Genomic DNA, 19,868 nt, shown 5'->3' on the forward strand with positions numbered 1-19,868 from the left:
TATGTAAATAAAAACGGCCCATTTTTAAGGTAATAAAAAATACAGTTCATTATGTAAGGTCTTTATACACCACAATGATAATATAGTTATGTATATCTTGCATTTCTGTCAAGAGATCCTTCTAAAATTTACATTTGCACTTTTACATAAAAAGATCCAGACTACGAAATTTCAAAACAGAAGGCATATTAAGGATTTCGTAAGTGTGAAAGATGATTTTTAATTAATATATTTGGGTATTTCATTCAGATTATATTATTAAGTATGCAAGTTCATTATCAAACAGGGTCGTTGAATGATTAAAAAACATGGCACTATTTTTTAGTTCAGTTTACCAATAACACAACAGCAGCAAGCGGCTGTCTAAGTAATTTGAAAATAACATCAAAATAACACATTTTTGGCACAAAAGGAGATCATGTGGTATATTATGATTCGAATCTTATAAGCAAATAAATAAAAGTAAACAGGAAAATCTATCCCATAATCAAAACGGTTTCTGCACACTTGTTTTGTCAAGCGAGTTCATGTTTGGCACAAGGGTGGAGTCAGTAGTAACGTGAGCAAGCAAAAAAATATTCCCATTAAAATAACAAATGAAGCAGGTGAAGAGTTTTCGATACCCAACAGGTCCACAGTTGGAGGCATCTGAATTTCAGACAAAGTCACTATTTAACGTCCCGCTAAAAGACGAGCAATTTCTAGTAAATGTTATGAACCTGAATGACATGCATTTAGGAAGAGAAAGAGAGATTGACGGATCATTTCATATTTAAATCAATACCCCAAATTTTTTGGATCGCAACACTGGTAGTCTATTTCAAATACACTTGTGTCCCAGTTCGTAAATACAAAGAAATTAAAAATGAAGAGAGACAATGAGACGAATGCAAAAAGCCAGAGGATCCCAGCCGTGCATTAAAGTTCACAGGATTCATTCAGGTGGTGAACAAAGGCACTGAAAGAATGAGGCAGGACAAATAAAATAAGAGAAATATTAACAACCCTCATGTAGGTAGTTCTTTACCTTATAAATTAAAATCCTGCATCAAATTATTCAAACCCCCAAAGTCACGTGGCAACACACGTCCTTAAAAGCGACTGCGGGCATCTAAGGTCAGTTCCCAGTCGATGCACAGTCTGGAGTGTGAGATAAACACGAAGCCTCAAAGGCTGCAGTGTCTCACTAACGCCCCCCAGTGGAGGAGCCCTGTAACTTAAAGTTTCTCCATCAACTTCATTGTCACATCCAAATGGGCACGCTTGTGGTGGTTTATGATGGATGTTAACAAGCCTTTAAGTTGGGACGGAGTCCACTCGAAGATGGGGTTTACTAGGGAGAGACTGGAGTTAGCTGTAAACTTCACACCCGTTCGTGGTTAACCTCCTTGCTGATCCTGCGTCTGGGAAAAAGCCGGCGTTTCAACATGATCAGCTGATGGACAGAAAGAAGAGGAAGAAGTCGTGAATGCTGGGCGTAAATGTACGGCGACACGTGACGAACAAAAATAGGGAAGGAAAACAAAAGGCTATTGCATAGAAAATCTCCAAGACAATACTTGAAAACTTTGTGTCATGCGGATGGGAGGAAAGTACAGTAAGAGAAACAGGAAGTGGCTAGAAGGACAAATTCACGCCGGTGCACATACACTCCTTTTGGAGATGTGACGGTTCAGAAGTGACGGCTCTGAAATGCATTACAAATGCAAGAGGAATTTTAAGCTAATGTTAGCATGTTGCTAATAAGCACCACAAACAAGTTGAGTAATGTAAATCAATTTTACTATAAACAAAATGAATGATTTTGTTCATAAGCATTTCTCACATGCTTATTCTGATTCAGTCGCAATGCATTCTGGGATTTCATTCATTCTTAGCATTTTGATGGCTAGTAGTGTGCACACAACTTACCAAAGTGCATGAAAATGCATCAAGATTGAGTATCGTAGCGCTTGTTTTAAGAGTTACGAGAAGATAGGCTGTTAATCTGATCTATTGAAGCCTGTTAATGTGCTATGGTGACTGCCCCTAAACAGTATACGTGACATGCATGTATGGTAAGAACGAGAGTATCCGCACATAATGTATCGCCTCCATCTTTATATTCACGCCAAGTGCCTGGATTTCCATTCTATCACCGTGGGCAGATGAAAACATAGTGGGGTCCTTTAAAAGGTCACCCCTGTTTGTTAGTCTCTCATGGGATTTGAAAAACAGAAACCTGAGAACAGACGACACAGCGTAATGCTGCCGCTATTTACCGCGTGCTGCTCGGTCTGAGAAATGTCAACTAATCATCAAGATGATGTCAGACGACCATTTTAACTTACCGCTTCCTTAAAAGAACACATTAACAGAGGGCTTCTGGGTAAATTTTGATAGATTATTTACTAATAGCACCCATATGCTATTCGACACTACACAGCCTCAGCTGACCGGCCTCTGCGTGTGTGGGCCTGGGTGAGAAAGTGACAATAAAAAATTAACAATGGAAACCTACTGACCTGCTCGGCAAAGAAAGACAGGACTGTGAAGATGACCAAGGTCACCAGCACGCAGTGGGTCCAGAACTTTAGCTTGTCCCTGTATATCCGCCTGTGAAACATAAATACAAGGTTGGGCCGGTTAGCGTGTCCAAAGTCCCTTTAAGGCAAGTTGGTGAGCTAGGGAGACACATTGCTATCAGCTCTGCACAGATATTTATAGGTTTAAAATAGCACAGCTCTCATGAGCTTAAGCAGGAAAAGTGTCTAAAACATATTTTGAAGGAACAAACCAACAATTGTATAATAAATTGTCTTTAGCTCAAATTCACGCAAAAATATGTAATGTTTGTACTCTCGACTTTGGTGTTTTTTAAGTTTTAGTTAAGTTGTGGAATATAAATTAATTAATTGAGAAAATTCGAGAAAATTATTTTTTCTTTTGGGTGAACTACAAGGCGTGACCACTGCTAACGTGTGTAGTGTATATATGCTGTATATACATATATATATATATATATATATATATATATATATATATATATATATATATACACACAGGTCTATTTAAAAATAAATCAGCTGCAGGATTACTCTATACACACACACACGGGAAACTGTGATCAGTCTCCTCTTATAATATCTCTGGCATGGTCTACTTAACCCATTGCTGCCAGACGTCTCATCTTAATTTAAGCCGTTGGATTTTCCATTGGCTTGTGTTTAAAAGTGGCTGTATATTCTGACAAAATAAATGATTGAAGACATTGTACATATGACACCAACGATTAATCGCAACTAATCTTTTGCAGAATAAAAGTTTTTGTTAACATCATATATGTGTGTGTACTATGTATAATAATTATGTATATATAAATACACACACACACATACATACATACATGCATGTATAATTTTCAAAAAAATTATTTATATTTTAAGTATTTATATTTATATTAGTGCTGGGCAAAAATTAATCGCGATTAATTGCATACAAAATAAAAGTGATTTTTTGCATAATATATGTGCGTGTACTGTGTCTAATGTACTGTGTATATTTAACCACACACACATTCATATATTCATTTCAGAATTGTTTTACTTATATATAATTGCTTTTAATTTATTTTTAATATAGAATATATATTAACAGTCTAACTCCACAATTCAGTACTAAATAGTTTACAGTCTTTGCAATGTGTTTCAGCAATACATTTCTAACATTTATAATGCGTTTAGAAACAATTCTCTGAAATGACTTAACACAGACTTTAAAGGTGCAGTGTGTAAATTTTAGTGCATCTAGTGGTGAGGTTGCGCATTGCAACCAATGGCTCAGTCAACTGCTCACCCATCGCATTTAAACACATCGAGAAGCTACGGTAGCCACCACCAGACAAACATGTCATCTTCGGAGGCAGCTTCGTAAATAAAGTTCGTCCATTATCGGCACAAAATGGCGACTTCCATGTTAGATGACCCTCGGTATGTAGATAAAAATGTCTCATTCTAAGGTAATAAAAACATAAGGGTTCATTATAAAAGGTCTTTATAAACCTCTGATAATATAGTTTTGTATATCATTTTGCATTTAGAGATCCTTCTAAAAATTGCACACTGCAGCTTTAAATGCACTAATGGAGTGTACACACCAAACGCGAATTCAATGATTTGTGCGAGTAGATTACATACAAATTTAATGCAAAGACGCAAATAGATGCAAACTCGCGGAGACAATGCGAATTATGCAAATTGGAGTGCGCGATTGCCGCAAAAACACACGCTATTCGCCTCAAACTCAAAAATATTAAACTCAAGAGAAAAATTTGCATGACAAGTTTAATCCCCGAGTAATTTAGAGTGACGACCGCGATGCTTCACGCTTGGTGTGTACGCAATACTGTGCAGAAGTCTGTTTTTGCAATGGTTTAATGACCATATATGATTATTTCTCAGTCTCTATTCTAATCAAATGACTTCAGGACTTCAGTGTCCTCAAAAGAGGTCAAGATGTGCTTCGTGCCAAGAGAGGTCACACTTCTACTCACTTTTTCCAAATGAAAACATTTTGTTTTGAAATTGTGAGGGGGGTTACATTGCTGTGCATATTTCCTGTATTTCTGTTTGTATTTTATTATAGTGAGCAAAAATAAACATAGGTGGTTGTTCAAACTTTGCTAAAACAACAAAGTTGATGGTGGCTTAAGACTTTTGCATAATAATATATTTGCCTGTCTGCTACCTTTGATGTCGCAACTCAGGGCAATAAGTCAATAATGAAAGGGCTTGTCACCGCGGTACCATCGGCCAATCAGCACTGTCATGACATCATGTACCTGCAGCTGATAAGTCACATGGTATCTACTTGCTCATGCAATCACATACTCGCACATGTGATCAACTCCCATTGAAATGAATTGTAATGATAACCCCTCCATTAGGTAGGTGGATTATTACAGACCTTCTTGTAGCAAAACCGCAAACTTGGAAAAAAGTTATTAAAAGCTAATGGCCTTGTTGTGATGGCAGGTCAATATTTATAGTCGTCGGCACACGATCAAAGTCTCAGTTCTTGCCGAAATCAAAACCGCATATTTATCAAGATGACTGACACCTCACAGTGGCGTCCTTGCGTGCTGGCTTTAGCTCAGATTCTGATGTCACCTGACAGGCTGTCCAAAGCGATAGGGTGACAAGGTGGCATCATCGGGTTTGTTACCCCTTTTGTGAGTAGCGTGCATCTGTGCCTTTTGAATCTGCTCAGACACAGAGCTATTCAACTGAGCCAATGGGGTTGTGTGTGCACGGCAGCACCCAAAAATAACACCCCGTCCCTGGCAGGCAGGCGGGTCATAAGACTCTGCTGGCGCTTTATGGGGCATCTGGGTGTAACGGAGAGATGATCTGGGTGTGCATGAACGGTGAATGTAGCGGTCTTAATTTTCAGTCACAAATCCTGCACCCACCAACTCCCCATTCCCAGAATTACATGCCGCGTTGACAGCTTTTGCCCATCTTCTCACTGTGATGACAGGAAGGATTGTCTATTGTAATTTATTGGAGTTACGCAACACAAGCGGGCTATAAATTACGCATATAAATTATTTTATAGCTAACGGAACTTGTACTAAAAATACACATTGTAAAAAAACTCACCGCAACAAAAACATTAAAGGACTATACAAAAACAGTACATTTAGGATAATTGTTAGGGTTTGTTCAAGGCCGATGCCAATTATTACAGATCAAGTATACCGATAACCAATATTTTAAACCGTTATGTCTGGTGTAAAATTTAAAGTGAATATTAAGAATAACAAGGGCTATGACAAAAAATTATTTTATATTTATATTAAACTCTGAGAACGGCTAATAACATTAATAACAATAATAATAGTAATAAAAAAGTGCCAGACTCGTGACTTCCAACAAATCAGCACATTTCAAAATAAAAATATATTTTATCACAAAATCGGTTTTGAAAATGAACAATACCGATAACCATAAAAATACTTAATATCGACACGGATAATCGATCGACCCCTAATTTTCGGAATTATTTGAAAAGCATTTGTGTATGCTGGGGCTCAGCACATTTCAAAAATGAAAATATTTTATCACTAAATCAGTTTCGAAAATGACCAATACGATAACCATAAAAATACTTAATATCGGCACCGATAAATGATCGACCACAAAATTTGGGAATTATTTGAAAAGCATGTGTGTGTATGCTGGGGCTCAGCACATTTAAAAAATGAAAATATTTTTTCACTAAATCAGTTTCGAAAATGACTAATACGATAACCATAAAAATACTTAATATCGACACCGATAATTGATCGACCACAAAATTTGGGAATTATTTGAAAAGCATGTGTGTGTATGCTGGGGCTCAGCACATTTAAAAAATGAAAATATTTTTTCACTAAATCAGTTTCGAAAATGACTAATACGATAACCATAAAAATACTTAATATCGACACGGATAATCGATCGACCCCTAATTTTCGGAATTATTTGAAAAGCATGTGTGTATGCTGGGGCTCAGCACATTTCAAAAATGAAAATATTTTATCGCTAAATCAGTTTTGAAAATGCAATAACCATCAAAATACTTAAAAGGGACAATGTGTAGTTTTTTGTTTTTTTAAAGTATTTTATTAGTCAAATTCAATGTCTTTTTTCATAAATATGTCCTCATTGGTGTCAAATGACCTCTGCTAATGATCTGACTTTTCTTTGTAAGCTTAGAATTTGTTCTCTTTATTTACATTGAACAGGTAAGTCCAAGGAGGCTTCCATGTAGTTCCGCCATATTGAAAAACTATAATAGTAGAGCGGGACAAAAAGCACTAGCCTACCGCAATGCTTTTTGTTCAGAACACGTGAACCAGCTGAAACGGACAAGGAGATCAGTGAGTACATAACGGCTACCGTAGTTGTAGGAAGGCGAGGCGCTAGAGAGCACTATTCCTTTGAATGCAAAATACAATTTCACCACTAGATGGGGGAAAATCCAACTTACTGTCTTTTTAATACTGACACCGATAATCGATTGATCCGTAATTTTCTGAATTATTTGAAAAGCATGTGTGTATGCTGGGGTTCAGTGCATTTCAAAATTTAATTATTTTATAGCTAAATCGGTTTTAAAAATTACCAATACCGATAACCATTAAAATACTTAATATCAGCACCGATAATCAATCAACCCCTAATTTTCGTAATGATTTGAAAAGCATGTGTGTATGCTGGGGCTCAGCACATTTCAAAAATGAAAATATTTTATCGCTAAATCAGTTTTGAAAATGCAATAACCATAAAAATACTTAAAGGGACAATGTGTATTTTTTTTTTTTTAAGTATTTTATTAGTCAAAATCAATGTCTTTTTTCATAAATATGTCCTCATTGGTGTCAAATGACCTCTGCTAATGATCTGACTTTTCTTTGTAAGCTTAGAATTTGTTCTCTTTATTTACATTGAACAGGTAAGTCCAAGGAGGCTTCCATGTAGTTCCGCCATATTGAAAAACTATAATAGTAGAGAAGGACAAAAAGCACTAGCCTACCGCAATGCTTTTTGTTCAGAACACGTGAACCAGCTGAAACGGACAAGGAGATCAGTGAGTACATAACGGCTACCGTAGTTGTAGGAAAGCGAGGCGCTAGAGAGCACTATTCCTTTGAATGCAAAATACAATTTCACCACTAGATGGGGGAAAATCCAACTTACTGTCTTTTTAATACTGACACCGATAATCGATTGATCTGTAATTTTCTGAATTATTTGAAAAGCATGTGTGTATGCTGGGGTTCAGTGCATTTCAAAAGTGAAATTATTTTAATCCCTAAATCGGTTTTGCAGATGTCCAATACCGATAACCATAAAACCCACGTAATATCGGCACCGATAATCGATTGATCCCTAATTTTCTGAATTATTTGAAAAGCATGTGTGTATGCTGGGGTTCAGTGCATTTCAAAAGTAAAATTATTTTAATCGCTAAATCGGTTTTGAAGATGTCCAATACCGATAACCATAAAACCACGTAATATCGGCACCGATAATCGATCGACTTCTAATTTTCGGAATTATTTGAAAAGCATGTGTGTATGCTGGGGTTCAATGCATTTCAAAAGTGAAATTATTTTAATCGCTAAATCGGTTTTGAAGATGTCCAATACCGATAACCATAAAACCCACGTAATATCGGCACCGATAATCGATTGATCCCTAATTTTCTGAATTATTTGAAAAGCATGTGTGTATGCTGGGGTTCAGTGCATTTCAAAAGTGAAATTATTTTAATCCCTAAATCGGTTTTGCAGATGTCCAATACCGATAACCATAAAACCCACGTAATATCGGCACCGATAATCGATTGATCCCTAATTTTCTGAATTATTTGAAAAGCATGTGTGTATGCTGGGGTTCAGTGCATTTCAAAAGTAAAATTATTTTAATCGCTAAATCGGTTTTGAAGATGTCCAATACCGATAACCATAAAACCACGTAATATCGGCACCGATAATCGATCGACTTCTAATTTTCGGAATTATTTGAAAAGCATGTGTGTATGCTGGGGTTCAATGCATTTCAAAAGTGAAATTATTTTAATCGCTAAATCGGTTTTGAAGATGTCCAATACCGATAACCATAAAACCACTTAATATCGGCACCGATAATCGAATCGACTCCTAATTTTCGGAATTATTTGAAAAGCATGTGTGTATGCTGGGTCTCTCTATAGACCCCTTCAAGGTTTGTAAACATTGAATAACGATCGGGTGCGCACGCAGCAAGGGGTCAAACTGTTCATACCATTTAGGCTTTATAATTTAATCTAACAGGGCTGAAAAATGATGACTTACCTCAAATGAAGTAAGCACTACAAACACAAGCCTCTTTGATCTTTGCATTGTTCCAGTCTGCACGTTAATTGCTTGCAGACGCAGATGTTGTATTTTTTTGTTTTTGAGATTCTGCATGAATCGCGAAAACTTAACGGAAGACCTGGTGCGATTTTCACAGCCCACGACATAAGTAGGCATTTTTGACGATACCGAATAATAATACGCAACTCAATCTGCTGTAATTACTTTTCTGCCCCCGACATGCGCAGTGGGAACCGCCTGTGACGTGAACCGTGAAGGGGTCTATTAATTTCATCTGTTCTGAATGACGCAGATACTGTGCACTTGACAGGAGTTACATCAAGATCATGAGTATGATAAAATGTACACCCAAACCGGTTAAGTCACTTCAGATAAAGTTGATATTGCATAAAACACAACCACATACAAATGCTAAAATAGCTTCCTCTGTATTAACCAGATTGTAATAATTAAACCTGTGGTATGCACACATACCCGTTTCACCCGTTTTTGTAGGCGTTAACTGACTTTGTCAAAGACTTTCATGCATCGGTGTCATTTGACCATTTTAACTACATTTAACCCTTGAACAAACATTTGTTTGTGACTGAAGTCTTACCACTCCTGTAGTTCAGACATGTGCAGGAAACGGTTTCTGTATTCTTTAGGCAGCTCAAATTGGGACGCCAACGGGAACATGGATTCATAGAAATCCCTCAGTACAGCTTTGACTGTGCTGGCATCCTTATGGCTGTGGTCTATGTTGTCATTCAGGCAGATAAATTTCCTATATGGAAAACAAATGGTGAAGGTTTAGTCACTTAACCTTTATATTCAAATGAAAGGAAACTGTAGCATCTTCCGCATTAAGGCGTGGTTTGGTGGGCTCCAGTATCTTTTGACCAATGAATTTCCATAGATCCAAGAGTTGAGTGTTGAATGTTGAGTGCCATTTCGGACCAAAAAAAATTCTTTGTGGGGGGGGGGGGGGGGCTACCCAGCATGACACATAAAAAGCAGAAACCAAGTGGCATTCAAAATGGTTTAATTTTGTGTTAAAATAAGACAGTGGTTCCCAAACTTTTTCAGAGTGCAGCCCCCCTTGTGTACGGTGCATTCCTTCGCGGCCCCCCAAAGAAAATTTGTGACAAAAAATTGTTATAAAACTCAACATTTTAATAAAAAAAATTAAATTATACAAAAAAGTAGTGCTTTTGGTTAGCAGCCTATTTTTTTAGGTTTAATTACACAGAATTCACGATAAATTAATGTATTTCATAAAATGTCATAAAACTGGGGCCCCCTAGCAACATCTCGCGGCCCCCAGTTTGAAAACCATTAATTTTGGTGATTTATTAAATTGTGCCTCGTCTCAAAAAAAAAAAAACTAAATGTAAAGGAAATAAAAATATGAAGTTAAATCTGAATGGCAATCCACCACAGTTATTAGTAGCGCAAAGGATCATGGGTTCGAATCCATGGAAAACATATCTATAGCTTGTAATGCACTGTAAGTCGCTCTGGATAAAAGCGACTGCCAAATGCATAAATGTAAATGTTTATCGAACCAACCATAAACACGATTACCTCAGGCATTATATGGGGCACCAACATCTGTGACAGGACCCTGTACATACCTAGGGTTCTTCCTGATGTCGTCTAGCTGCCCGACAACATGCGAGACGTTGGTCCGTATCATTTTAAAAGCTATCTCCTCTTCCCCCATTATTTCAAACCTGTAAAAGAACAAAACTCTGACTGCAAAGACTGCAGGATTGCTTCATCTTAAGTGTGTGTGGTTTTGCAAGGAGGTGTTGAAAGGCCTACTTGTATTTATTTTGGTCCTTGAAGGCTTTGAGTATCCTCTCGGTGATGGGTTTACAGTGGATGACTAAACCTTTTGTGACTGGTGGCTGCAGACAGATCAAAATATAGACTTTAACAGGTTTAATTCTCAGGACAAAAATAAATAAAAAACATTTCAACAAGCAATCCAACAATTACACATTACTTTGTTCATTTATCATTAAAACAAACCGCATGTATTAAAAGTAATTTATTTTAAAAAATGAAATTATTTTGAATAACGATGGATCAGAAAGACATTGCAAGGAGGTCCTTACCATGCTAGGGTCATAATAAGCCTCCTGGGTGGGGCTGACAATATGAAGTTGTGTGAGGTTTGATGGAAGTGTCTTCGAACAATTTATGAGCATCTGCTCCAGACTGGTCAAATCCTATCAAACAAAAAAGACATCCCTTATTTAACACATAGTTAATACCGAAAAAACACTAAAATATAAATATGGGATAATGTATAGGCAGCCGGTTGTTATCGCAAAAATAAGCCCCGACAGTGTGATCTTGCATCACATCGAAGGGCCTAATTTCACCAAAACAACTGGCTGCCTGTACTTTATCCCGCTTATTACACGGCTATTTGCCTCATAAGTAAGATAAGGAACATTAAATATTGATTTGAAATATTGCATTAGCTCATTTTTACCTAATGCAGACCTTTCGCAATGAAAACCTGTTTATTTTCGGTTTTAAGAAAAGACAAAAAAATTAAATGTCACAAACACGCTATTTGGTTTGGTTTAATTATTTGTAAATATAATGTAATGTATGTTATTGAAATACATATTTATATTTAACTTTAAAGAAGTTTCATTTGTTCTCTTTTTGTCACCTTTTAAATATGGGTAGGTTTTTGAAAAAATACCAAATTTTGAGCAAAAAGCTGAGACTTTTGTAAAGAACCTTTGATAGAAATCAGATTCAGAGCGATCCTCAAAACTAGTGATAGGACAATATATTGCAGAGGCCGATATATCGGACAATATTTGGATGTTTTAAATTATTGGCATCAGTCGTAAAATCTTTTTTATCGGCCAGTAAATTTCTCCATTACTTAAATTTAATGTTTGTAATAAAAAAGACTCTCAGTGTCACTTAATGTAAAGCCAAAGTCTGACAGACAGTAAAATGACCAATCATTATTCACTTTTTAACATGACGTTATGTTGTGTCACACACAACACCTCACTAGTTTAACCAGTTCCTCCAGAAAAATGTGATTATGCAATCGCATGATTCAATGCATCAGCCAAAGTCTGCATATTTATGAATTTTTTCTAAATACGCCGCACTTTCGCTGCATAAATTGCAGATTTCTGCTCGCAAAATATGCGGGGCTTGCATGATTTCATAATCCCCGCATTTTCGTAGCAAAAACTATATATATATCTTAGCAGAAAAATGTTGCATTTACTTCACACATGCGCAGCCATGTCCCCTTTTGCCATGGGAATGTTAGGAAGTGACGTAATTACCTGAATGACATGAATATCAATGAAAAGCTGAAAAAACAATTTTTGCAAGTTCCCGCAATTTCATCCATAAAATTGCAAAAATATTCTGCATATTCCATCAAATTTTTTAAGAAAACGTGCTGCAAGATCAAGGATTTTTTTGCCCACAACAATCAACCAAAACTTTGCGTTTTTCTGGAAGGAATGTTTAACACACTTATTCAAACAAGATGTCAGATCCACATTAATTATGTATTGTAAAAGTACTTTAAAAGAATATATTTATAAATGTTATGCATAACAAAATTTTTTTTTTAGTTTCACCAATTTTCTCTTTGTCTGTTATTTACTGTGATAACATTTGTGTTATATCGGCCTCATATCAGCCATACAGCTTTCTTAAAGGTGACATAGAATGATTGAACGGAGTATTTATCCTTGTTCTGTGATGTAGACAAAAAAAAATTTTGTTTGGGTCTGTAATGCCTTAGAAGCTTCCTAAAAACCTCTCTAAGAAAGCTCTATTAGGGTGGGGGATTTTAAACAAGTGGTTTTGCACCTATTTGGCTCCCCCTACTGGCTTAACTTGCAATCTTATTACTGATTGGCTGACTTTGCTGCCACTCAAAAAATGTAGCCAATTATTTTAAAGTGGAAGGGCAGTTAGATGCCTGTGATGTCATAAGCATCAGTTTTTCAGATTGGGCTGTTTTCTGGCTGACATTTCTAAAAGAGGAATTTCTATGAGACTGAGATGTTTAGCATGTTTAGCACTTTTTGTATGTTTGTGAATGCGGGTAGACTACCATTATTCAACAAAGACAAGGTAAAAATGGTTTTTCATTCTCTGTCCCCTTTAATATACTGGCCATAAACAACCCATACTGGTCGACCTCTACTCAAAGCATACACAGAGTCTGAACTGTTTGCCCTAAGGGGTTGCTTCTGGGTTTTACAAGTTGGGTAAGAGCACCATCTGGTGGATAATAGCGAAAATACAGATTGCCAAAAAAACTCGTCATTGGCAGGGAAGCGTTTTCTCTTAATTGATGAGTTAACTTGTCATTGGCAGGGAAAGAGTTCATTTTGGTGTAATATTAACTCTTTCGCTGCCATTAACGAGTTATCTCGTCAATCTGCAATACCGCTATTATCCACCAGGTGGCAACTTATAAAACCCGGAAGTATTGCCCTAGGGCAAACAGCTGTATGTCCGTGTATGTTTTAAAGATCGCTCTGCATCTGATCTCTATCAAAAGTCCTTCACAAAAATGGAATTATCAGCTTTTTGCTCAAAATTTTGAGTTTTTGATGAAACCTACACTTATTTGAGAGGTGATAAAAACAGAACACATGAAGGTAGGATGAAACTCATTTTCTGGAAGGCATTAAACTTTTGTGAAAATCATGAAAAATGTTGGCGGCGAAAGAGTTAAACTGTACCTGTCAAAATGATTTGCAGCATCCGGGTTACCGTATGTTATTAGTTTAAAGTAGGGATGTAACGATTAAATCGCGTGTCCCATTAAAAAGACCTGTCTAAAATCGATTCTGATTCGCAAGGATGCGAATCTTTGTTTCATGCACAGCTTGTTCGTGTACCACGGCATTTGGTCAGTAGGAAGTCCTTATCAATCTAAAATCATTAAGAGTCGGAGTCGTATATAACGTGCATTTACAAAAGCAACACTCGTTAAACAAAATCATTCAAAATATTCTTTATTATCATGAAAATACCTGAAACAATTTGAAGAACAGCGATATAAATATTCCTGTAGACATTTCCTGGAATAGTGTTTGTATTGCTACTTCTTCTGTGGCACAAAGGGAGTTTCTGCATGAGAGCGCCCCCTGGGGTTCGGATGTGCCGGGATTTCACCGTAATTCATTAAAATTAATTCATTGAGAAAACGCGCATTTGCACGATGACTCGTTACAACCATAGTTTTAAGCGGTTGTTATCTGGGAATAACAAACCTGCAAATGTTGCGATTGGCCAATCGGAATCAAGCATTCCAATGGGCCATGTATTATATATTCATAACATATGGGATTGTCCTTCCACTTGCAATTTCTACCACATAGTGAATTTGACTGCCTTGTTCAATTGTAAAATGATACCTATATGTATAGAGCTGCCGCAATACACCTTTTATATGTTGTTTATGGTCTGAAATAAACTACTGTGTGGTGTTAGTGAACACAAATCTATGTAATCTGAGCCCTTTGTTAGCTCTTCATCTATTGATGTATGCATAAAAACGTTGCTGTAGGAGGAGGCGCATACCTGAAGACTTAAAGGTAGTTCGTGGATACGTGTGGCCAATGTGCGGATCTCCCGGTCGGAGAGCACGCCGGAGTGGTCCGTGTCGATTTCGTCGAACACTTCGGAAATATTCAGCTGCTGTATGGCGCTCATCAGGAAGTAGAAATAGGAGAAGGCGAACTGCATGTCGTTCCATTGTCGCACAGAATGTGAGGAGGTCTCATCAAAGTCGTCAGGGAAACTGCCAAAGAAAGACACAATACAAAATGTTACCCTGCCTGTGAAAACCTAGCTGAAGTCATTTTATATGTTTTCTACATAAACTCATCCTACATAATGTAAATTACATTCTGTGAAAAAATATTTAATATCGACTGAGTAATGTCATACAAAAAATTTAAATAAAAGTGAAACCAGTGATGGAAATCAAACTTTGGAAAGGCAGGGATACAAATTATTCCCATCCACCCTTTGCACGTTGCCTTCACTCAGACGGGTATGTTAAAGACCCTTACGTGTCCTGCAGCTCCTGCATAATGAGCCTGTCAATCATGTGAGGCATGTGGGCAGGAACTTTACGGGAGGTGTAGCCGAATTTGCCGTTTAGAAGTCTGTTGACATAGCGGAGCGAGTCAGCAAACGTATCCTGTAACTTTCGCCCAGTGGCGGTCCGGTCAGCTTTATACCGCAGCTCTCTCTCCAGACGCTCCTTTTCCTGGGTAGCACAAAGTCATGGGTTTGAATTTTAAGTATTTAAACTGACATGCACCGTAATAGAGAGACTGCCAGATGCATAAATGGAAATAAAACTATATTCAAGCTATATGCACAATGCAAGGTTGGGGGTGACAACCACATCTAAATACAGAAGCAAATAGCCCCCAAAATATCATATTGTGTGTACGGAGTCACTCCTGGTTTGGTTTTGAGGATGATGTATGCATTGTGTTCAGGGTGGCCATTCGTGCCAGTTCCGCCGAACATGTTTTCGGGTTCGTGCTCCGAAGATTTATTTCTTTTAAGACACACAATCATTGTAGTTTCATTCTTACCTTGAAATGTAACGATTGCTTTTCTTTAATTAAACCCGAAATATTAAACCTTGATGACGTATGCGGTCGACCAACGTGACTTCCGGAGAACGAACCCGAAAACATGTTCGGGACGTGTCCGGCGGGGCTGGCACGAATGGCCACCCTAATTGGGTTTAGTACTACATCTCACCTCCAGCAGATCTTGAAAGAACTTTCTTCTCTCCCAAGGAAGGAAGCCTCGGTCCCCGCCGGCATAGTGCTGAAGTTTTCGACTCATGGGCCGTCCCCGGAGGTGGCCTTCATTTTCTGAAATTTTCTCCTTGGACATGTTGCCCACCAGTGTGTTGAGGAGCTTAGATATATGAGGTTTCTCTATGCCAAACAATTGTGATTCAGCATTGGGAATGACTTCATCAACTTTGACCGGGACAAGAGTTGGGGTGTTTTTATTTGATTTGGAGTTCATTTCAATGTTTTGAACAAATAAAGGAGCTTTCTCCTTTTTTGAGCCCTGGTCTTGCGTTTCTGTAGAGTCTTTGTATAGCAAATACTGTACTTTGTCTTTGTAGGGCTCCAACAGCACAGCTTTGGTCAAATTGTAGCCTTTAATGGTGATGTCACCCAACATTAGCTTCTCTTTCAGTTTTTGTAATTCAACCTTCACCTCCTCAGGCAAAAGCGATTCATTTAATGCAGGCACCTGCACGGTCTCTACCTTCCCGTGGGCTTTGTCTCGAACTCTTGGACTTAGTTTCTCTTTGGAAACGTTTACGAACTGGACCACTTCTGGTTCTGGGGTCACCACGGCTGGTTTGGGTCCGTCGGTCTTCTCTTCCACTGGAGTGGAGACATTAGATTTGGGGAGTTCTCGCGTATCGACAGCGATGGAGAAATTCATGGTGAAATCGTTGTTGTCTGTGCCCTGAAAGGTTACGTTGTAGTGGATCTGGGTGGCATTGTATCCCGGCAGCAGAAGCAGATGGATGGTCTTCCATTTGTTGGCGACTGAGGTGTGACGGATCACGGGGTTGTCGCTGACCAGCGCCTCTGACACACGGTTGGCAAGGCCCGAGAAGCTAAAATACGGTCGGATTTCTCCCTGTGGAAGGACGTAAGTGGTTTGGTTCCTCTTGAGGACGATACGGTGCAGTTGGTTGAAATTATCTGATAAACAGCAACAAAAAGTATTAAGTTACTACATTTGTGACCCTGGATCACAAAATTAAAGTCGTAATGGTTCAATATTTGAGATTTATCATCTGAAAGCAAAATAAATAAGCTTTGCATTGCTGTATTTGTTAGGATAGGACAATAGTTGGCTGAGATACAACGATAAGAATATCTGGAACTCGAGAGTGCAAAAAAAATCTAAATAATGAAAAAAAAATCGCATTTAAAGTTCAAAGTCCAATTAAAGTCCTTACCAACGCATATACTAATGAAAAGGTTTGCTATAGTCCTCTCTACTGGCATACCACTGTAGTGACCTTGTTAACCAGTGACTCCAGAAAAACACAATTGCATTTTTTACAAATACGGCACACTTTCGCAGCATAAATTGCAGATTTCCGTGCGCAAAATATGAAGGGTTTGCATGATTTCATAATCCCCGCATTTTCGCAGCAAAAATCACATATCTTAGCAAAAAGTTGAAAAATTTTGCATTTACTTTAACGTCACATAATCACGTCATTTCTTAACGTTCCTATGACAACAGGGGACATGGCTGCGCTCGTTTAAAGATGCAATTTGTATTATCTGCGCCGCTACATGGCGCCAGATCAAATCAATAACAATGACGTTGTTTAATGACGCTCTGAAGCAGCGTGGAATTATGGGATTTGTAGTCTTTAACTCAACCGCTGATGGCCATCAATCAGACGCAAACGAGAAATCACGTTGACGGATAAGGTAATCAAGTCTTATAAATGTTGCGTTTGATGACATCATTTATTTCATAATGTAAGTTTATATGTGATGTTCAAAACTAAATTGTTAGTCATAGATATTACAGTATTAGTCCAAATTCGATGGTTAACACAGCACAGAATTAAGTTTTCAACTAACAATCTACAATGATTTTTCACATAATGTATTGACAGTACAAATCTTATTGTGAAGTGTCTTAAAATGACCATTTATATTGCTGTACAATACCTCTTGATGTGCATATCGTCTGCGGGAAGACGTGCTGATTACAGTCTACACACTAATGTTGTGATCAATATAATAGCATACGTTTTTTGAAGGGTTACGAATCAAAACAACTCACCCGTCGCGTAAAATACAAGCAGGATCAGCATCTCTGTCTGGTTAAATGTTGTCGTGAAGCTCTCTCCATCCAGATAATGCAACAACAAATTGATCCTCATTCTTACTCTCGTTTTGTTCCAAACTCTTCTTGGGTCGTTTGGTTGGCCCGTCCGTTTACGGGAGCTGTCTTTGCTGACACAACCAGTGGCAGACGGTAAAGAGTAACCTTAGTCCATAAACAAACACTTAGCCCGACAGGCGCTATCGCATAGTTCCGCATTTGTCCACGACACTGTCTGCGTCCGAAAACTCAAGGCAGTGACTTGTTGCCTCGCTGCCTCATGAGGAAATGACTTCGGAGGCATGAAGGCAGCTCAGAGAAAGGCTTTCCGACGCACTTCAAAGGCAGCGTGTTTGAAATATAAACAGAGAGCACCTATGTGATAACTAATCACATATTTGAAAACTACAATACTAATTTCTCGCTAGAAATGCAATTAAAATGTGTAAAAAGTGAAAATATATGTTTATTTACACTAAATTTGTGCTCCAGTCGCTTCCTTGGCCGCCATTTTATTTTTTCGAACTCGACCACTGTTGTCATGTGATTTTTACGTCAGTAAAGGCGGTGACAAAGGGTCACATGGAAATTAACGTCATTGCAGGAGACTGCACTGCCCCGTGTCAATGTTTTTAATGGAAATTTTCTCACGATTTACAAGTAGTTGAAAACATTACAGATATTGATAGTAATCAGCTGGACAAAATATATACACTGGCCTAGTAGTTTTTGGACATTTTACTGCAAATATCTTACATATTGCACCTTTAACATCATTGAAAAGCTGCAAACAGTTTTTGCAAGTTCCCGCAGTCTTTGCCAGATCCCGCAATTTTTGCAAGATCCCGCAATTTCATCGCATAAAATTGCATAAATATACTGCATATTTCATCCCATTTTTTAAGAAAACGTGCCTCAAGATCAAGGGTTTTTGCCCGCAACAATCACAAAATACTCCTTGTTTTTCCCACAAATATACCTGTGCGACTTACTACTGGTTTTGTCACATTTAGTAAAAATATAATCAAATATGCCACAATGACTTAAGACTCTCACCTTGTCCGCAGTCGCCCACGTCAAACCCGCAGACCAAAACATTGCACGCCTGGTCACAGAATTTATCAGCCAACCAAGAGTTAGCGCAGCCCTGGTTACAAAAAGACACGCCTCCCAGTTTTCCCAGACCACCTGAAAACTGCCAAGCAGGCCCGCCTCCGATCACAGAACCGCCCCCTGCTCTAAACCGGTTGTTATCTGCAGTACCTGCCAAGAAATTTAGAAACAACAAAAGCAATAACTTTAATTAATTCATTAAATTATAATTAAATAACAATTTCATGATGCTGCAGAAGACCTTAAGAATTTCACCAAGGCACTCAAAGATCTCATAACTGATGTGATCTGAAGTGTAAAGTCCCGTTCACACCAAGGATGATTACAACAAAGTTTTAAACATTGTTTTAAGTTTAAGTCCACACCACAACTATAATGATAAAGATGAAGGAACAATATCAATGGATCACATTCAGAGCAAATTTTCCTAAGCTGATAAATGAGTAAACATTATGAAAATCGGAATATCGCATAAAACATTCACGAATAAAGAGTCAAAGCGAACAAAAACTTAATTTCCTACAATTGGAAAAGCCTTTTAAGTGCATAATAAAGTATTTGTGCTGTAATTTATTTGGTAAATGTGTTTCCGTCGCAGTTTATGTGCATTTCTTCTCATTGGATAATCCAATTATTGGAGCACATGCGAGTCCACAATGTTTGAAAAACGCTTTGGAAAATGTGACGGGCCGACTAACAAAACACACTTATAGCCAATCAGCAGTAAGGAGCGTGTCTACTAACCGACATCCTTGCCAGGTTGCGCATGTGTGGGGCGGGTCTATCAACAGAAGGTCCAGATTCTATTGGGGTAGGGGCGTGTTTGTTTAGGTGATTTCAAATATCAACATTGGCTTTCAAACATCATGGACTCCGCATTTAAGTGCATTTTTAGTATTTATGCGCATCTTAGCATTTCAATCCAGTGTTTTTATGCAGCATTTCAAAATGCACATTACAATTG

General features: G+C 37.9%; 1 protein-coding gene across 1 annotated transcript in view; it reads right to left on the minus strand.

Annotated features, from left to right (window-relative positions):
- Window positions 1-4: 4 nt before the first annotated feature.
- gnptab (N-acetylglucosamine-1-phosphate transferase subunits alpha and beta) overlaps window positions 5-19,868 on the minus strand; it is a 36,867-nt gene continuing 17,003 nt past the window's right edge. The window contains exons 12-21 of the mRNA XM_055190450.2: window positions 18,848-19,054; window positions 15,668-16,641; window positions 14,959-15,158; window positions 14,465-14,684; window positions 10,987-11,100; window positions 10,691-10,776; window positions 10,501-10,599; window positions 9,483-9,650; window positions 2,505-2,595; window positions 5-1,435 (exon numbers count right to left, since the gene is read on the minus strand). Of these exons, the coding sequence (XP_055046425.2) occupies window positions 1,364-1,435; window positions 2,505-2,595; window positions 9,483-9,650; window positions 10,501-10,599; window positions 10,691-10,776; window positions 10,987-11,100; window positions 14,465-14,684; window positions 14,959-15,158; window positions 15,668-16,641; window positions 18,848-19,054 (2,231 nt within the window). The 3' untranslated portion in view covers window positions 5-1,363. The remainder of the gene's footprint in view (window positions 1,436-2,504; window positions 2,596-9,482; window positions 9,651-10,500; window positions 10,600-10,690; window positions 10,777-10,986; window positions 11,101-14,464; window positions 14,685-14,958; window positions 15,159-15,667; window positions 16,642-18,847; window positions 19,055-19,868) is intronic.

The sequence above is a fragment of the Misgurnus anguillicaudatus genome, chromosome 1 (assembly GCF_027580225.2).
Source record: "Misgurnus anguillicaudatus chromosome 1, ASM2758022v2, whole genome shotgun sequence".
NCBI lineage: Eukaryota > Metazoa > Chordata > Actinopteri > Cypriniformes > Cobitidae > Misgurnus > Misgurnus anguillicaudatus.